This window comes from Urocampus carinirostris, chromosome 12 (genome assembly GCF_059441175.1).
Source record: "Urocampus carinirostris isolate Australia breed hairy pipefish chromosome 12, RoL_Ucar_1.0, whole genome shotgun sequence".
Taxonomy (NCBI): Eukaryota; Metazoa; Chordata; class Actinopteri; order Syngnathiformes; family Syngnathidae; genus Urocampus; species Urocampus carinirostris.
In genome coordinates this window covers 33,428,976-33,450,165 of record NC_142360.1, presented here as the reverse complement: position 1 = coordinate 33,450,165, position 21,190 = coordinate 33,428,976, and the positions used below count along the sequence as shown (strand labels likewise).

The following is a 21,190-nucleotide window of genomic DNA, read 5'->3' as shown; positions in this document are numbered from 1 at the left end:
CCTGTTGGTTAGTTTCTCCAGTTTTGGTTCCCGTCTAGTTTCTCCTGTTTATTTTCGTTACCCTGATCCGTTATCGATCTCTGGCGTCCTGTCCTTGACCGGCTTCCCCATTTCCCATAAAATAAAGAGCTTATGTGAGAACGTCACGCGATTGGGTTCTGTATCTGTTCTGGTTCTGACAGTAACGGCATTGGCATTGAGTGATATAGCAACTGTTTGATAAAAATGATTGATTTTTGTTGTTGTTTTGTCACAGGTTACGTAACAATGGGGGCGGTTCCCTCCGGCCACTGGTCCCAGTCGGCATTCGGTGGCCAAACGCCACTGGCCTTCGGAGTGCAGTCGCCTCTGGGACCGGTGGCGCAGGTCCTGCCGGGGGGCCAGCCCCTCATCTGGGGGCAGGCAAACATCTTCCCTGCCACTCAGCAGCAGTGGGCGGCCATGGCGGCCGGAGCTTTCCCCCCTGCCGCTTACCTCCCCGCCCAGTCTGTCGGCGCCATGCCCGCCGCCGTGTTCCAAGCACTGACTCCAGTCCCTGCGGCGACACCATCTGGTGAGACGCACCCAGGCGCCGCTGCAGCTCTATCCCCGTTGTCCAGTCCGCAACATGAGGATCGGACGAAGAAGATGAGCAAAGAGATGTTCAAGGTACGAAAGCAAGACTGGTGACAATCGGGGTTGGAGACCAAGACTTTGCATTTTTATCCCAGGACTTTCAGCTGGAAAAACCGCCGGCGATGCCGTCCAAGAAGGGCGAGCAGCAACCCGGCTTGGCGGGTACCTCGGAGGCATTCAGCTCTTATTTCAGCCGTGTGGGCACAGCCCAAGACACGGACGACTGCGATGACTTCGACATCTCACAGATGAACCTGACGCCGGTCACCTCCACCACGCCCTCCACCAACTCGCGTGAGATGTCCGCTGTCTAGTAATTCCATGAAGAACAAAAAAAAACACTTGTGCCCGTTAACTTTCTGTACTTGCAATGATTCAAGGATGGTTACGTCCAGTGTTCCCTCTAAGCTGCGCGCGTGCGCAATTACGCACTGCTCGCACATTCTCGGCGCACAAGAAAATCTAGCCAGCGCACAAAAATGAGGGCTCAAAATTACTTATTAAGAAGCAACTTAAGTCAGAGTTACAGTACATGAAGGTAGAAATACACGGGTTCCCCTGACGTTGTGTCCTAAATGCGGTATTTTGAAGTCGAACGAAGTTGGGTAAAGTTAGTAGAGTATGTCGAGAACCGGCTTCTTCGGCTCGGCTCACTAAAAGGAACCGGCTCTTTCGGGTCCTAAACGGCTCTTTGGGTTGTTTTTGCTTCTTCAATCCCAACATGAACAAATATTAAGTAAAATTATGCACAAAATGACTTAAAGGAAGGGGGTAATAGAACAAAAAAGAAAAAAATACCAAAATGAAAAAGTAGTGAAAAGCTGAGAAAAAAAGAAACAAAAGGAAGAGAAAAAAAGAAGGAAAAATTTAGAAAAAAGCCAGAAAAAAAGAAAAGAAAGAAATGTAGGAAAAAAAGTAAACAGAGAACAAAAAGAAAAAAGTAACAGCTCGTAAAAAATAAACACAATTAGATTTTTTTAATGGAATTTTTAAAATAGTAGAAAAAAAAAACACAGAAAAAAGAAGAAAAAGTTTGTGTTGCATTCAAATAATATCCAATTATATCAAGTGAATCTTGTTGCCAACATTGTACTTCCACTAAAAAATGTGATTAAGTACAGTTCTGTATCTTACAACCGACTAAATAAGCCCCCAAAAATGTTAATATTATGCGACAAAATATATCAGGAAATAAAAACAAATGGATATATTGTGAAAGAATTGTAAGAACAAACGACATTTGTAGGTCGTACAACCTTTGCAATAGTACATGAGTCAATTCATTCAAAAGAGAAAAATAATTTTGCATTGCTGGAAACTCAGCAAAATGTAACTTGATGTCAAGTTTTGGACATGTTTGATAATGAATTATCTTGCCACACTTGGGATTACTGTTGCCCACTGTTGTTTCAAGCGTTGCTCACCGACTTTGTGTGAACGCTCAGACCCGTGGAAAATTACAGGGAACATTTGTTACGTCTCAACCGAAACAATTAGATTCTGTTCGACTGAGCAGGATTCTTATTCCATTTAATATGGCTGAATTCTGTTCACAGTTTTGTTGTCACTTTCAATATATTTCAAATTTCCAGGGCGGGTAAATTTGACATTGACTACAATATATATCCCTACGATATGACGATTGAATCCTTTTATAGAAAAATTCTTGAACTATGATTTAATGTGTCTTTCTATTAATACTCATAACCAAGAGAATTACATACAATTTAAATAAGATAAGAGAAAGCTACATGATTGGTTTCTCATCTTGCTGCTAAGGGCACCTCAAAAAACAAAAACAAACAACCTTGTAAAATACTATGCAAAAAGTGAGAAGAAAAACAATGCGGTTTTGTCACTTTGAGTCTGTGTAGTTTGTATTTTTCCTTGTGCTTTGTAGCATTCGTTTTTGTCATTTGGGTGGTCTATTATTAGATAGTGGCCCTTTAAAAACAAGTGGGAAGAGTTGAATATGTCCAATTGCATGCACATACATTTTTCTCTGCATTTATATAGCGCTTTTCAAGTCAATGAAGAGTTCCCAAAGCGCTTTACAATGTGCTTCACACTTACCCATTCACACACACACTCACACACCAATAGCGGCCATGCAGCCATGCAAGGCGCCAACCCGCTTATTGGGGGCATTAGGGATTCAGTGTCTTGCCCAAGGACACTTTGACATATAACACACAGGAGCCGGGAATCGAACCTGCGACCTTTTGATCCCCAGACGAGCGCCCTACCTCTTGAGCCTACATCAAATTTCCAAACATATCTTCTGGTTCCAAACAAAAGAAATTTATAATCCTATCAATACAAAAAACACGTTTTATGTTTTATATCTATTTTAGAGGGAGAGAGAAAGAGAGAGAGAGAGACTATAGAGAGACTATATCCATCCATCCATTATCTGCATCGCTTATCCTCAGTAGGGTCGCGGGGGTACTGGAACCCATCCCAGCCATATTGGGCAGTGGGCAGGGGACACCCCGAACTGTTTGCCAGCCAATCACAGGGCACACAGGGACAGACAATTCGCTCGCTCATTCACACCTAGGGAGAATTTGGACCGGCCAATTAACCTGATATGCATGTTTATGGAATGTGGGAGGGAACCCACGCAAGCACGGGGAGAGCATGCAAACTCCGCATAGGAAGGTTGGTAGCTGGATCTGAACCCATGACCTCAGAACCGCGCCACCGTGCTGCTCAGAGAGACTATATGTATCTGTTAAGTTCAAAGTTTAGTAGACACTCAAAATAAGGAGAGAACACATCAATAAATTTTGAACTTGTTTTCAGTTCCGTTTTATGAGCGTACATTTTTTAAGACTTCTCCTTTATTTACTCTTTTGACCGCAGCTCCCACGCCGGCTCCCCAGCAGAGCTCGCCTTCTAAATCGTCCCCTTCGCACGTTAGCGACCCCACCACCGACGCCACCGACCCCCCGACCGACGACTCTTTCGGGGAAGCCGAGGGCAGCCCGAGCCGAAGCGGGGAAGAAGACGCCGTAAGTTTCAACTTGTCTGCCTGCCATTTAGTGAAATCCCGGCGCCAAAACGGCATATTAACATTAGCACGATCTTTCCAGTAGCCTGTTGTTCTAATAGAGCAACTAGAGGAACCTTTTGACTCAAAGAGCCATAAAAGCAAAAAATGTTTAAAAAATAAATTGAGAGAGCCACATCATATATTTTCAGACAAAATTGAAAAAACTGCCAAACACACTCTCTAGACAAAAGCTAATTCCTCAGCACATTTGATTTCACTGTGTGTCATTTGATGATTTAATCAAATGTATGAAATGATAATAATGCCAAATTCAGTTAAGAGTGTTGAGGCATTTTTTTTCCATGAAATTTGTCCTTAATAACGGTTTCAAAACAATGTGCATGCAAAGTTCTTTTGTAAAAATGTCACAAATGACTGCAAACGATAAGCATATCGTCATACAGTGGGACCTCGCTACTTTGTGGTTCCACGTTCGCGGGTTCAGAGCTTCGCATGTCTAAAAACAAATAATAATAAAATAAAATACCGTAAAATCCGGACTATAGAGCGCACCTGATTATAAGCCGCACACACCACATTTTACGGGCTTTACTGGTTTTGTCCTTACACCTCTATATAGGCCGCATGAGCCCACATTGAAACATGTAACACAGTCACAAGTTTATCCCAAATCTGACTTTAGGTGCTGCGGTCGTGACTACACATACTCAATGCAATCACCGCAGTCAGCAACATGAACGGAAAGTGATACCGGTAGTTACAATTTAATGCAGTCCGCGTCCCGTTAAGAGTAATCCAATGAAAAAAATGTATATTTCCAAAGTTAAGGTTGGGAAAAATAAATAGCCACTATTGTCCGCTGCAACAACAAAGAGATTTAACTCAGCTTCACCCCACTTCCCGTCAGACCGCGTTTGCTCCGCCCCTTCTTTTTGATTCCACGGTAGAAAACAGAATCACAATAAGTCTCTAAAATAAATACATTACAAAAACATACAGTTGCAAATACATATTATACATGGTTACACATATTTACAAAGAAAGACGGTACACCAGGAGAGTTTTCAAAGTTTTAATAATAATAATATAACTTTCATCCCAAACCGTGCCTGTGAAAGGTACCACCACGCTACTCCTAACACGCTCATTACGCATGAAGCGCAGCTGTTAAAATAAGCCCCGTACCGCAATTGCGAAATTCACGATAAACCGTCCTCATCTTTCTCCTTATAACTGTCGCCATCAAGGGCGTCTTCCTCATTATAGGAAAGAACCTTTGTCATACATATAGTTCGAACGTAAACTCTGAGGATGCAGTCTACCTCTGTGCACTTATTCCACCGGTCTAAATCTTACCTTTAGGAAAATTTCATAAATTGGCCGCTTCACTGTATAAGCCGCAGGGCTGAACATTTGGGCAAAAAATGTATTGGATTATAGTCAGGAATTTACGGTAATAAATACATTCCAAAAGCATTTTTGAAGGGGCGTCGCTACTTCACAGATTTTCACTTTTCGGAGGTGGTTTTGGTCACCATTAACCGCGATAAGCGAGGGATTACTGTATTCACTTTCGGTGTAGACTGCACTGAGCAAAAGAGAGAGAGAAGGAAGTGCCTTGCGCTGTGTGCTGGGATCGGCCCACCAGTACTGCTCACCCAATCAAAGTCGTTTGCCAGCGTTTTTATTTCAGTTTAAATGGTTTCTTATCGAACTTCTGCATTAAGTTGCTTCGGCTTTATATGGACCAAAATCGGGATGAAATCACTTGACTTTGGAACGCCACAGAGAGATGTGCAATAGTTACATTTTATTTCGGAGCCATATGTACCGTATTTTCCGCACTATAAGGCGCACCGGGTTATATGGCGCACCCCGAAAAAATAGTTTTTGGTCCTATATTTTCCATACATAAGGCGCACCGGATTATAAGGTGCTACAATGGGAACGTCGACAAAAAAGTCACATAGTTCAGTCAAACTTATCAACCCTTTAACATTCTGACGGCTCGCAAAGAAGCAAATACGTGTCTCAGACATGTACGGATGCGGTGTCCGTACGATGTCACTCAAATGCATCGTTCCAAATATCATTCGGAAGGTTAAAGTCTTGCGATTCAAGAAATGCCAACCATTCTTTAGTTTCTATTTTCTTTTTCACTCGCAACTTTACTGTGCATATGACAATAAACACTTGGAATTGAGTTTAATTTAAAAATAGACACTCCATTCCATCCATTATCTGCACCGCTTATCACAGAAACATCGAGTTCAGTCTGAAACAAGATACAGGGAAAATATATAGCCGGAGTAGCTCACCAAAGTCGTTGTGTTCAATAATAATGTGCAACCATGGTCCTCTTATATCCGTGAGTGTAGTAAATCCAGGAGAGTACAATATTTGCAAATACAGTACAGAATAGTAAAATACTGTTTTCTCTATGCCGTCAACCCAACATGCTATTCACATTCATCTTTTTCGGCCAATCGCAGGCTTTGTTTTGTCCCTTTAGCCTATGCCAGCCTGTAAATGATAAAAAGGATCCGCCCCCTTTACTTCCGAATAACTTTAGCCAATAGTGATCGATTCAACTGATGATTGACACATCTTTTTCGGCCAATTGCAGGCTTTGTTTTGCCCCTTTAGCCTATGCCAGCCTGTAAATGATAAAAAGGATCCGCCCCCTTTACCTCCGAATAACTTTAGCCAATAGTGATCGATTCAAATGATGATTGACACATTGGTTAGCCAATGAAACGCCGGTAAATAAATCCAAGCATACACCGCGGACTACTTCACGTTCGGGGGAAAATCTAGTCGGCGGCTGCCTGCTTTAGTTGCAAGACTTTGCGACTTAATATTGATCCATATATAAGGCGCACTGTATTATAAGGCGCATGGTCAGCTTTTGAAAAAAATAAAGGCTTTTAGGTGCGCCTTATAGTGCGGAAAATACGGTACTCATGAAAGAACCATATATGGCTCCCGAGCCATAGGTTCCCTACCCCTGTAATAGAGAGTTACTAAGCTGTCGTTACTTGCGCTAATGAAAGCATTAAAGTCCATCTCCCCGAAAAGGACGTAAGCGGAGATGTCCGGCGGCCTCGTTAATATTTATTGTCCGAAGCGGCTCCCTTCTCACTCCGATGCAGAATTACTGACCTTCTGCGCCGCTTTCTTACCCTCACGGCTCCTTTCCAGTCCTTCCTGGCTCGCTCCCCAGGCGTGAGACATTCTTTTTTTTAACGCCTCCAATCCAGAAATTTTAGGAGGGTGAATAAAAAAGAAAAGACAGAGGGCAAAAGAGAGAGAGAGGGGTTTTTTTTTGGGTTTGTTTTGTTTTAACACCGGCTCAAATGTCACCGGGCGGCCTGAATAACGCAGAGAAGCTTCACAAAATAAAAATTGTACAAGAGCGTGATGAAAAGGTCGCAAGAATAAAGACAGGCTTGATTGAGTGAAAGAGGAAGAAAATAAAAGAAAAGCGCAGCTTGTGCTTTTTGTGAAGCGAGCTGTGAAAAGCAACGGGTCCTTAGAGGGAATTTTATGCGTTTTTGTTTGTGACTGTCGAAAGAGTGCAACAATATGTTTCTTTCCAGGAGGTTCTTATGTGTAAAACGATATCACAACTCGTAATATTTTATGAAAAAAGGTCCTGCCATTAAAATAAATTGGGTTTTTATTTCTAAAATGTCTTTACTTTCTGTAACCTATACAGGGTTGGGTAGGGTTACTTTAACTTGATTACTCTCAATTACATTTGCATTACTCCAATACCAAATATGCTAATAAAAGACAAAATAAACTAAATATGAATACAATTATGACTCACAACACGTGGTAAACTTTCTCTCCTGGCTTTGATCTCTTTGATCTCCGGCAAAACGAACATAAAATGCGACAGAAACAAAATGAATATAAATCCAAACAGCTTGCCAACATCATTTTTGCTGTTCCATGTATTCCGTTACTCCCCAAGCCTGCACAAAATTTAGTCATTTTATTCATATTTAAACTTATAAATTTGTTAGATAAATACACTGAGATCCCTCCATTTTCGCATTTAATCGAGACCAGAACAACCCACGAAAAGTAAAAGTCCGCAAAGTAGCGTCACACCTTCATACAAGCCCCGAAGGGACAAACTTACTTCGAAATAGCGTCATTACCGACTGAGAGTATACGAATGTAACCAAATACCGTAAATTCCAGACTATAGAGCGCACGTGATTATAAGCCGCACCCACCACATTTTAAGTGGACAACCGCTTTTGTACTTACACAAGCCGCACCTGTATGTAAGCCGCATGCACCCACATTAAAACATGTAAGACAATCACAAAATTAACCCAAACCCTACTTTGAGTCCCGCGATTTTAACTGAACATAAAGTGCATAGTTCAAAAAACACAGCCGGCAAAATAATCGAAAATGATACCGGTAGTTACGATCTGATGCAGACCTGCAGAGTCCGGATCCCGTTAAAAGTAATCCAAGGAAAAAAAGTGTATATTTCCAAAGGTAAGGATGCCGTGTCCACAAACACTCACCTTTACCGGTCCCCACTTCCCATCATCCCCCGCATCTGTTACGCCCCTTCTTTTTCATTGGTCAGTGCAAGACTTATCAGAATAAGTGTCCAAAATAAATACAAATAAATACATTACAAAAATATACAGTTGCAAATACATATTATACATCGGTTACACATATTTACAAAGAAAGACGGTACACCGAGAGAGTTTTCAAAGCTTTAATAATAATATTATAACTTTCATCCCAAACCGTGCCTGTGTAACAACACGCTCGCAATACGTTTAACGGGTCTGTTAAAAGAAACATACCGTACATGTAGAAATTTCGGTAAACCGTTTCCATCTTCCTCCCTATAACTGACGTTATCAAAGTTGTCCTCTTTTAGTATGGGAAAGAGACTTTGTCATGTAGACTCCGTCCCACGCTCACTTATTCAAAAACACGCTAGCAACACGCTCGCAAGGTAAAGTTTGCGTATAGTATCTCTGTTTCCTTCTTTATCGGACTGCTCGATTGCGTTTAGCGTGTAAGCTGCGTCATGTGCCTTGAACTAGAGCGCCGCTGGCTGAAAATTACATAAATTGGCCGCATCACTGAATAAGCCGCAGGGATGAACGTTTGGGGAAAAAAGTAGCGGCTTATAGTCCGGAATTTACAGTATGCATTTTTGTGATTGTTTGTGTCACCTTAGATGTGTGTTCTGTTGGTAGCTATCAATCTACTCAATATTTTTCCTTCTCCTTTCCAGTCTGTCTTGTAACTTTTTCCTTCTGCCCGTTTTCCTTCTTAATCCTGCGCTTTCTTCTTTTTTCCTTCCTGCTGCTCTTTCTGCCGGGCCTCTGCACCGGCAGGCTTGCGGTTCTGTCTCGCCCTGCCCCACCGAGACAGCAGGGCCCAGCCCAGACCAGGCTGATCCAGAGGCCGGGAGCTAGATAGCGGCTGGGCAAGGTAGGTATTTGTCTAACAACAATCTTTTTCCTCTTCATCTGTTTTCTTTCCTTTTCTGTTGTTCAATTTCAATGCAGTCGAACGATCTACTTGATAAGTTTGCACGTGTATGAATGTCATTTTCCACATGACTATAACTTAGCTTAGCTAGCAGATAGCACAAAGGTAGCCAGTGATGCTAACATCCTCATTGGGAACGTCAGCCGCTAATGTTTGATAACTCTGACAACCTATAGATGGGTGCTAATCATGTGAGCTACATCCAGACAACCCAAGAGGTGGCGACCATGTTGGATGGGTATGTGTATGCAGAGTTGGGTAGGGTTACGTTAACTTGATTACTTTCAATTACTTTTGGATTACTCCAATACCAAATATGCTAATAAAAGACAAAATAAACCAAATATGAACAAAATGATGACTCACAACACGTGGTAAGCTTTCTCTCCTGGCTTTGATCTCTTTGATATCCGGCAAAACTAACACAAAATGCAACAGAAACAAAATAAAAATAAATCCAAACAGCTTACCAACATCATTTTTGCCGTTCCATGTATTCCGTTACTCCCCAAGCCTGCACAAAATGTAGTCATTTTATTCATATTTAGTTTCTTTTGTCTTTTATTAGCATATTTGGTATTGGAGTAATCCAAAAGTAATTGAAAGTAATCAAGTTAAAGTAACCCTACCCAACCCTGTGTGTATGCTTGCATTGATGTTTCGTTAAACAAACTTGGGAAATATCACGCTCTGTAGTTTTTTTACGTTCATGGGTTGTTGTTTTTTTGTCTTTTTGTGGAATTTCGATGTCTCAAAGATATGATTTTACAAAAAGTACAAAGCAGATGGTTTGTCTGTTGAATAAAACTTAAAAAAATCTTATCTGGAATAGCAATGCTAGACTGGCAGATTAGGCATTTTGAATATGGCATTGTGAAAAACAAGTCCTACTCCAGATGCATATGGAAATTATAGGTTTTTGACTTCTTACTTGGCCCTGCTCTCCCACTCATTTTGATATCCTTTCTTCAATTTAGAAGAAATTGGAGGCTACTTAGGTAAGTTCTTAAAACGGACTGCTCGGCAACTTGGAAGGTTTTTGGCAGGGTTTTATGTGCATGCGCGGTGACCCATGTTCTAAAAATGGTCACATTTGTTTTGTTAAAGCTATGCGTACACTGCCAGGCTGCTATCCTAGCGCTCTTGCGTTGTTGTGGAGCTTCAGCCCCGCGGTAGCCATATTGTTTTCAGGAGAAGAACAATACCTCATGTTTAGACCGCGCAAAGACCCCTTAAGAAACATTCATCCCAACCAAACAAACGGAGAGTCCTTGGTTGCCTCACGATCTACCCACACTGCTGTCGCCATCGACGTATTGGGCTCCCTGGTGTAGACCCATGATATCATCAAACTGCATTTGTTTTTGGAGTAGTTGTAGAACTGAGCAAGCGTGTGGATAAGAGAGTACTCTGTTGGTTTGGACACATGGAGCGGATGGATGAGGAGCGAATGTTGAAGAGGATCTACAGAGCAGAAGTAAATGGAAGTAGACCAAGAGGAAGGCCGCCATTGACGTGGATGGATAGTGTTATGAGTGCACTGCAGGAAAGAGGTCTAAATCTAGTGAAAGCTAGAGCTATTGTTGGTGATAGGAAGGAGTGGAGAAGTGTTGTGAAAGGATAGTGGGATTGTGGACTTGTTCTAAAGGATGGGCTGGGCACCCTTATGATGCGGCAGGGGTAAACCAGTGAAAGCTGTCGGGCCCTGCTGTTGAACAAAAGAGTGTGTTGTGTCACCCTGACCCAAGCGACATTGTCGCTTTCTTGTGTCCCGTTTCATCTGGAGGGACGAAAGCATGACCAACTTGGGTGCCAAGGTGCCTAACTTGTTTGGGTGTTTGGGCAATTGGGTTGACCATGGTCCAAAAATATTTGTGTGTTTTTGCGATTTTTTTTTCCCTTTTTTATTTTCTTTGTTACTGTATGTGTTTATCTTGCTGTCGGTCACCCCTCTTGAGGGATATGACCAAGGTAGATAGATAAATAGATAGATAGATAGATACAGGGTTGGGTAGGGTTACTTTAACTTGATTACTTTCAATTACTTTTGGATTACTCCAATACCAAATATGCGAATAAAAGACAAAAGAAACTAAATATGAATAAAATGATGACTCACAACACGTGGTAAGCTTTCTCTCCTGGCTTTGATCTTTTTGATCTCCGGCAAAACTAACATAAAATGCGACAGAAACAAAATGAAAATAAACAGCTTTCCAACATCATTTTTGCTGTTCCATGTATTCCGTTACTCCCAAAGCCTGCACAAAATTTAGTCATTTTTTTCATATTTAGTTTCTTTTGTCTTTTATTAGCATATTTGGTATTGGAGTAATCCGAAAGTAATCAAGTTAAAGTAACCCTACCCAACCCTGGATAGATAGATAGATAGATAGATAGATAGATAGATAGATAGATAGATAGATAGCGTTTGTTTTACCCATCCAATATGGCTCACTGTCTACAAACAGGTATGCGCCTGACGTCGCACAAAAACTATAGGACTTCAAGCCAGGATTAAAGTTTTCATTACAGATTTTTGGCTTTCAAACCCTCTCACGTTATTCTTCTCGGCTCCACCTCATCCTTATTAACGGCTGCTGGCAATGGACGCTTTTGTTTTTCATCAGCTAATTTGGGGCTGCCAAGATTAATGAGCGCCCGTGCCTAATTGCTATTAATTACCAACCCAAGAAGCCTCCCAAAACACCCCCTCTCTCAGGGAGAAGTGGGGGCGGCAGATGCTCCCAGTCGGCCTGAAGGCGGTCTAGAACCTGAAGGGCGGCAGGTGGACAAGAACGGGGGGCTGAGGGGGGAGCAGGGGGCAACAAAGTGCCGAATCTGACAGGAGACGGACTGTTTTGGCTAGCGGTCCTCATGTTGGAGGCGGGCTCAAGCCAATGATGTTGGTCCCATATGGTGTTTACTTGCTCAATCACATCAACTTTTCACTCCTCCCCAAACACACGCTGGTTTGTTAGACCCATTTAGCACACTTGGGATTGATACTGTGACCACGCGGGCTCATATTATGTCAAAATTTTGATTTGAGGTCCGTACTAGAGCAGGTGTGGCGAACACGTGGCTCTGGAGCTGCATGCGGCTCTTTGCCTCATCATATTTTCTATATACTGTGGCTCTTTGCCTTGTTTCATGTTTAGTTTTTTTGTGTATTGAGTGTGGACACTTTCCTTGAAATCAACACAAGAACAATACTTGTTGTATTGTAAGGAGAGGAGTGGATAATGGGAAATAACGTAAAATCCGGACTATAGAGCGCACCTGATTATAAGCCGCACCCATCACTTTTTACGTGATTTGCCACTTTAGAACTTACACAAGCCGCACCGATATATAAGCCGCGTGCACCCTAATTAAATCTTGTGGCTCAATCACAAGCTTAACCCAGACTAGGTTGTAGGTTCCACAATTGTTACCACATAGATAGTACACAATCTTAGAACCACAGACGGCATTATGAATGGAAAATAATACCCGTAATTAACGTATGATGCAGACTTGTAAAGTCCGGGTCCCGTTAAAAGTAATCCAAGGAAACAAAATGTATATTTCCAAAGTTAAGGGTGGGAAAAATATATATCCACTATTGTCCGCTGCGACAACAGACAGATCTACCGGTAACTCAACTTTACCCCACTTCCCATCAGCCCGCGTTTGCTCTGCCCCTTCTTTTTGATTCGTCCGAAGAACACGTAACAGAATACATCTCTAAAATAAATACATTATAAAATATACAGTTGCAAATACATATTATACATCGTTACACATATTTACAAAGAAAGACGGTACACCGAGAGAGTTTTCAAAGTTTTAATAATAATAATATAACTTTCATCCCAAACCGTGCCTTTGAAAGGTACCAACACGCTAGTAGCATCACGCTCGCAATGTATCAAGCGTGCCTATTAAAACAAAGCATCCCGTAATTGTGAAATTCACGGTAGATCGTCCCCAACTTCCTCCTCATGACTATCGCCATCAAGGGCGTCTTCCTCATTATCGGAACGTACCCTTACTTTACAGACAATGTATGCATAAACTTAGAGGTTTTAGTCTTTCTTGGTGCACATATTCTACTGGTCTTAATCTTAGCTTTTATACTCCAACGCCGCTGGTGGCCGATAGAAAAATTACATAAATTGGCCGCTTCACTGAATAAGCCGCAGGGCTGAACATTTGGGAAAAAAGTAGCGGCTTATAGTCCGGAATTTACGGTAATATGTTTTTAATTGTGTGTGTGTTTGTCTGTCTGTCATGGGAGGTCAGTTCGTGGTGTGGCTCTTTGACTCTCACAGTTAAAAATTTCAGCTCTTTGTGTCTAACTTGTTCACCACTCCTGTACTAGAGCATGGGGTGTAAAACATGCGGCCCACAGGCCAGCTCAGGCCCGTCAAGGGATTGAATCTGGCCCACAAGACAACGCTGAGAGAAGCACAAAATAAAAACGTGCTGCAGTTTTAAATATGTGAACTGGATGTCGCCAAACCCAGGGATCACTCACAAAGCAATTGTACCTGTAGTTTTCTGTCTCTTTCTTTCTCTTTCTCTCTGTCACTCTTTGTCTCTCTCTTTTCTCTCTGTCATTTTTATTCTTCCTGTCTCTCTTTTTCTTCTACTTCTCTCTCATTCTTTTTCTCTGCATCTCTCTCTCGCTCTTCCTCCCCTCTTTGTCTCTCCCTCTCCATTTGTATCTCCTTTCTTCCCTCCGGGTCTCGCTCTTCCACTCTTGATAATCTCTTTGTCTTCTCTTTCTTTCTCTCTCTGTCTTTTTCTCTCTCTCTCACTCTTCCTCCCTGTTCTTATCTCTTTTTCATTTCTTTCTCTCCCTCTTTCCATTTGATCTCCTGCTTTCTTTCTCCGACTTTCTCCTTTTTTGCTCTCCCTTTCTCTTTCTATCTCATTTCTCTGTCTTTCTTTTGTTCTCTTTCTCTGTCTTTCTTTCCTTCTCTCTATTTCTCCTTGTTTTGCTATCTTTTTGTTTTGCTTATTTCTCCTTCTTTCTCATCCCTATTGATTTCTCTCTGCCTTTTATCTCATTCATCTACTTCTCTCCCTCATCTTTTCCCCGTCAGAATAAAATAAGCTAAAATAAATTGACTGTACCTGAGGCTTAAAAGATCCATCTTATCCTTTCAGTTTTTGCTTGAACCTTTGCCTATTTGTGCTGTCTACTCTCAAGTTGTGTGAAGTTTTTGTTTTTTTTCAAGGGGCAGTGCGGGGGCATGTTGAGAGAACTTTGAGTAAAACGAGCCGTCGTCTCGGTTCACCGGACGATCTCATTTTGCCGCTGTTGTCCGGGTCCTGACACCAGTGAGACCCCCTCTCTAGACCTCATCAAGTCCAAGACACTTTATTAGGAACACGCCTTCAAGGCCTCCCATTGCAATTTAAAAACTGAATGGGAGCTAGAGGAAAAGTCTAATCAGGGTATTAAGTATCAAATAGGTTTGTACAACTGAAAGGTTTGGTTGTTAAATTCAGGTTTCACGCCACGATCAGGGTTTAACGGTTGCAAAACACATTAAAATATGTATAAATCTACAAAGAAAAAGATAAAATACAAACTGATTTTAACCTTTTTTCATACTCACCAAATCAATGTCAAAAATGCATTTTGATCAATCACAAGAGAAAAATAGCGTCTCAAATGGAACTGGCTCTCGATTGGTGGGTAGCCGGCTCCCACTTCCAAGACCCATTCTGTTGGTAAAAGACACAAGTTGGTTGCAGCATTCACCAATTAACCTTTTCGTTCAGTGCATTGGTAAATACTGTTTTCGGAATCGCTATTCAACTAAATGGTGGTCGCTATTTTGAACGGTGTCATGAACCGAAAAGATGAGACGTAAACAACTCGGAGGAGATGAAAAAAACTGCGCCGATGGAAACAGCTTCAGGTGTGCGGTGACACCCCGCCATTGGCATTCTCAGAGTTGGGTAGGGTTAGTTAGTTAGTTAGTTAGTTAGTTAGTTAGTTAGTTAGTTAGTTAGTTAGTTAGTTAGTTAGTTAGTTAGTTAGTTAGTTAGTTAGTTAGTTAGTTAGATAGATAGATAGATAGATAGATAGATAGATAGATAGATAGATAGATAGATAGATAGATAGATAGATAGATAGATAGATAGATAGATAGATACTTTATTCATCCCCATACTTTAACTGGATTACTTTCAATTACTTTTGGATTACTCCAATACCAAATATGCTAATAAAAGACAAAAGAAACTAAATAGGAATAAAATTACTCAATTTTGTGCAGGCTTGGAATACATGGAACGGCAAAAATGATGTTGGCAAGCTGTTTGGATTTATTTTCATTTTGTTTCTGTCGCATTTTATGTTAGTTTTGCCAAAGATCAAAGCCAGGAGAGAAAGCTTGCCACGTGTTGTGAGTCATCATTTTTTCATATTTTAGTTTATTTTGTCTTTTATTATAGATATTTGGTATTGGAGTAATCCAAAAGTAATTGAAAGTAATCCAGTTAAAGTAACCCTACCCAACCCTGGACATTCTGCAGCCAAAGTAACGATAACGGTGTTGTAATGGCAAAAAAAGTAATAAACTGGATTACCCAGTTACTGAAGAAATAAGGTCGTTATTCCCAACACTTGTTTTGAGACGAGGTTAGGAGTTCATGGTTTGAAGTCAACATGCTTTCAAAAAAATGGCTTAAAACCTGTGAAATGATTTTAGATTATGGTTTTAAGGCTACAATGCAGGGGTCGGGAACCTTTTTAAATCAAAGAGCCATAAAAGCAAAATATATTCATTTTTTTTGGGGAAAGAGCCACACCATATATTATGAGACAAAATTTCTAAATTGCTGAACCCGCGCCCCAGACAAAAGCTTAATCTTCAGCACATTTATTTTTGATGATTTGATAAAAATTATGAAAAGAGAATAATGCCAGAGCCCGTGTCCCAAAAATCAACAAACATACCACTTTAAACTTGTCTCTTTCTTGCAATTACTCAAGATCGGTTAAACTCCTTTTGACCCTTTTTTTCATACATATTGGTTTCAAAACCAGATGCAAGCAGTTATTTTGTAAAAATGTTACAACATTCTACAAACAGGGAGCCTGATGTGCTTACCTTCGGCGCAGACGGCGTAGGGCGAGAGATGGGAGGGAGTGCTTGCACTTTTTGCATAGCTCCACCCATCCCTCCCACTCACCCAATCAAATAACTTTAAATTCTCTTCCGGTATTTTGGCGTATTTACAGTATGTTCTGTGGATTTCATCATAAGGTATCTGAGCACCGAACACAGATGATATAGTGAGCTTTTATATAAAGGATTCTTTAGCGTTGTACAGGCAAAACGAGTTCTTTTGGTGTGTTACCTTGACTGTAAATTGTAGTCAAAAACGTGCCCTATATATTCTGCGAAGTACTGCTATTGGATTCAGTTTTGGTTTAGCTTTGCATGCATCTGAACAGGATTAATGTTTCAAGTTTTGAACGAGATGGAGAAAATTTGCATGCATTCAAATTTGTCTCTGACACACATGTACTCATAGAAAGAGCCATATATGGCTCGCGAGCCATAGGTTCCCGACGCCTGCTATAATGGGTCTTAAATGTTAACGGTTTCAAGCTTGTCATAAGGTTTCAAATGAGCATTAGTTGTGATTATATAAGGTTTTAAATCCAGTTTTCTTGGTTAGGGTTTGATAAAGTTAAGACTTATAAAAACTCTATGTTGACAGAATTACTCAAATAAAAACAAGCATTAGGGTAAATAAATTTATTAGCATCATCCGGTGGCCCATCGGGGCCACCACCACTCGCCCCGACCGAGTGCTCCGGCCACTCTGCCCGCCCCCGTGTGTCTAGTTAACTTATTTCACACAGGAAACAGAAAAATACACCGGAAAATGCGATTTCAAAATAAAAGAGTACAAGACTGATAAACGTACAAAAGATGCAATTAGACTGATTATTGAAACGTTACTTCATGTGTGTGTGTGTGTGTGTGTGTGTGTGTGTGTGTGTGTGTGTGTGTGTGTGTGTGTGTGTGTAAGATTGTTTTTATATTTAGGAATATAAAAACAAGTTATATTCACACAGTGAATTCTGAGAAATGTTACAACCAAAACGACCAACCTATCAGGGTTTCAAATTGAACTTCAAGTCAGGTTCAGAGTTTAAAAATAAGGATTCAAATCAGTCTGTTCATTCCAAGCAGGATCTAGGGTTTCAAAATCATTTTTTCTACTTTCATGAGTATGTAAAAGCTATTTGAAAAATGAATGCAGGGTTCTCAAAATGAGTATGGTATTCATCATCTGTTGCATTTGTAGCAACATGAGTAGAATTTGCCACAACAAGATGGCTACGCTGACAGCCAACAGCATAGAAACAAACAAAAGAAAAACTAAAATAATTTGTCATTTTAATGAGCCTAATGGTCAGGACAACATTCCTAATCCTATGAGCAGTGGTCCGGAATATGGACACGTTGGCTGCGCTTTAAAAGTGGCCCCACGGTACCCGAATCAGACCAAATCAACAGTGGCCTTCTGCTTTCCAAGTTCAACTCTAGGTCCAATCTGTGCTGGGTTCTCTGAGCCAAAACGCGTCAGGGAAGAATGAAGTGGATGACTCTCTCTAGTGAAAAGCTTGAGGATTACTCAATTGGGTAAATTTTCTGGAACAAACGTCAAAATGCCTAAAAATAACAACAAAAAAAACGCGCACTTTTGTATTGCTTCGGACGGTTTGAAAAAGCTACACCAAGGCTAATGTTTAAATGTTCTGCATTTTATATAGTCTTCAAGTCAATGAAGACCCCCCAAAGCGCTTAACAATGTGCTTTCCTTTTTACACATACTAGCTAAATGATAGCAGCGTCAGCCATCGGGGCATTAGGGATTCAGTGTCTTGCCCAAGGATACTTCGACATATAACACAGAAGAGCTGGGAATCAAACCTGCGACCTCTTGATCACAAAACGAGCGCTTAACCTCCTAAGCTACTGATAATTTGTAGTCATCGATTAAGTTTTCAAACCACTATTCGCCGAGCTAGATAGATAGATAGATAGATAGATAGATAGATAGATAGATAGATAGATAGATAGATAGATAGATAGATAGATAGATAGATAGATAGATAGATAGATAGATAGATAGATAGATAGATAGATAGATAGATAGATAGATAGATAGATAGATAGATAGATAGATAGATAGATAGATAGATGGATAGATGGATAGATGGATGGATACTTTATTCATTCCTGTAGGGAAATTCACACTTCCAGCAGTATCCTTGTGTTGAAAATAAAACAATAATAAAGGAGAAGGAATATAATACATAAATACCCAATGTAACTTGTTGACATATAGTATTTAAATAGTGCTGCATAAAATACACACTGTAATAAAAATAGTGTAATATGTAAATGTGTGGTTTAATGTGGGATTTTACTCCCCTGGGTGGGGTTAAAGAGCCTCATGGCATGAGGAAGAAATTATCTCCTCAGTCCGTCCGTGGAACTAACTAAACCTAAGGTGGGTTTCAATTTAGGATTTTAGGCCAGGTAAAGGTTTTGAACGATTGTTAGGGTTTCACAGTAGGTTTTTTTAAGCAATTTCTTTATAAATTAATGTTTTGGATTTCAAATATGTCATAAAATGACTAAATTTTGTGCAGGCTTGGGGAGTAACGGAACACATGGAACGGCAAAAATGATGTTTGGATTTATTTTCATTTTGTTTCTGTCGCATTTTATGTTAGTTTTGCGATCAAAGAGATCAAAGCCAGGAGAGAAAGCTTACCACGTGTTGTGAGTCATAATTTTATTCATATTTAGTTTCTTTTGTCTTTAATTAGCATATTTGGTATTGGAGTAATCCAAAAGTAATTGAAAGTAATCCAGTTAAAGTAACCCTAGCAAACTCTGTATACAACAATAATGATTCGTAATATAATGCTTCAAAGCAAGTGGGCCGTTTGAGTTGAGTCTTTAATGAGTTGAGCCGAAAAAGCCGGTTCTCTAAAAAGAGACGGACATCCTTTCACTACATAACTATTACGTGAAATCCGAGGTGGCAGATGCATGCGCATCAAACCGCTTGCTTCGTTTGCAACGAAGAAAAACGATACAGAGATAGAGGCTACCGCGGCAAACTCGTTTGCCGATTCGTCACAGTCGGTGTATACCCATAATTGACAAATTTGCGTTTTTCCGTACAGATTTTCTTGTACGTCGTACACGTCTTAAAATGCATAATAAACGTACTTTATACGGCAAAAACGTACAAGTTGACAGGTATGTGATAGGGTTTCAAATGAAGGATTCAGAAAGATAAGAAACAGTATAGGGTTGCAACGGGTAATGCAACAAGCCTAAACGATGCCTGTCCACATTGAAAGCTTGTGCACTTGTGTCGCAAAATATCCGTGGAGTGTTTTGCGTGGGGGGCCGAGGACCTCCACAATCAGCGTTTGGGTGCCAACGGGGGGCCTCACAATGAGTCACGATGCTTCTTTCAAAGCCGTTGATTAGTCTGAGGGCGTCAAAGGGGGCGGGGACTCTTGACTCAGACCCCCTTTTTAAAAAGACGTTTATAGCCGTCAATGGCAGTGAATATAATCACGTCGGGCTTTCAATTGAAAATATATTTTAGCAGGATTGAAAGGATGTCTGATTGGGAATTCATTTTTGCTTGTGCGAGTTGAGAGAGGCCTGAGGCTGGCTCAATGATGGGTTGTACTCAGAAGCGCTACTGCCATCCAGTGGTCACTTTAGCAAAAGCATGGGCATTTTTAAAGCTATTTTTTCACCCTGCATGAGCCGACATATGTTTTATTTTTTTAACCATTCACTTCACTGTGCGGTCCCTAAATACATTATGGTATTGAAAGAACGAGTGGCAACATATTTTCAGCTTAGGTAGAAAAAAAACAATATCATGGGGCCTGGAATTGTAAATTACATACCTGTCAAGCTCCAGGGCTCCATGCCCTTACAAACTATCGAATGTTCCCTTACAAAATACAGAATAATCTTACACCGTATTTTTTTTCAAAAGTGTTTATTTATGTAGTTTAACATGTTGTATTGTACATGTGTTTCGTTATATCATATATATATTGTTAATAAACATTTTGTTGTGAGATACTGAGTTGCTCGACATGAATGAGGTTTATTATAAAAAAAAGTTTAAAAATGAAGTAGCTTGGACGTTCACTGTAGAAGGAAAAAAATACATGCAAATATTATTAAGTAGAATAGTACATTTTCTTATTCAAATTATGAATGCATTTTCTGCATTGAATTATTGTTGGTAATATACTGATTAAAGGGATCACCACAAACCTGTCTTTTTTCATTTTCTCCTTTTATACTTCCTTTTTTTCTTAACTTCTTTATACAACATAATCATTCATAATATAATGCATCAAAGCAAGTGAGCCGTTTGACAGCCGGCTCTCTTTTATGAGTTGAGCCGAAAAAGCCGGTTCTCTAAAAAGAAACGGACTTCCTTTCACTACACAACTACCACATGAAATCCGATGTTGAATGTTGCATGATGGGAAATCCCCATGCGGCAGGTTCGAGAGCGTTCTCCATTCGGGCCCCGGTACTGTCGAATGCTCTTCCCCCTGAGATACGATCTGCTACCACAGTGGAAATGTTTAAAGCTTAAAAAACACTTCTATTCTATAGCATATGAATAACCTATATTTTATGTTGACAATAGCTGTGTATCATTTGTTATTGCAACATCCATTGCAGCCAGTTCATCCTGGAAAGGGGATTACCTCATGTGCGGTCCCTTCTCAAGGTTTCCTCATGTTGAGGTTTTTGAGTTTTTCCTTGCCCTCATGTAGGTTTCAGATCAGGGGATGGTGTAATAATAGTATGTGGTTTGCAATAATCTGTGGTCTGTGCAGCCCTTTGAGACTCTTTGTGATTAAGGACTATACAAATAAACATGACATGTGATCAGACTGGGGAGTTCAAAGTGTGTGTTACACTAGCA

At 40.5% G+C, this 21,190-nt stretch overlaps 2 protein-coding genes across 6 annotated transcripts in view; one reads left to right on the top strand and one right to left on the bottom strand.

The window, feature by feature from the left end:
* The window catches only part of bloc1s2 (biogenesis of lysosomal organelles complex 1 subunit 2), a 281,661-nt gene that overhangs the window by 15,166 nt on the left and 245,305 nt on the right, over positions 1-21,190 (bottom strand). The window lies entirely within an intron of this gene.
* Positions 1-21,190, top strand: part of dab1a (DAB adaptor protein 1a) — a 411,680-nt gene that overhangs the window by 386,371 nt on the left and 4,119 nt on the right. For all 5 annotated transcript variants that reach the window (XM_088350331.1, XM_088350336.1, XM_088350335.1 and 2 more), the window contains 4 exons: positions 257-648; positions 711-909; positions 3,481-3,629; positions 9,019-9,115. In XM_088350331.1, the coding sequence (XP_088206457.1) occupies positions 257-648; positions 711-909; positions 3,481-3,629; positions 9,019-9,099 (821 nt within the window). In that variant the 3' untranslated portion in view covers positions 9,100-9,115. The remainder of the gene's footprint in view (positions 1-256; positions 649-710; positions 910-3,480; positions 3,630-9,018; positions 9,116-21,190) is intronic.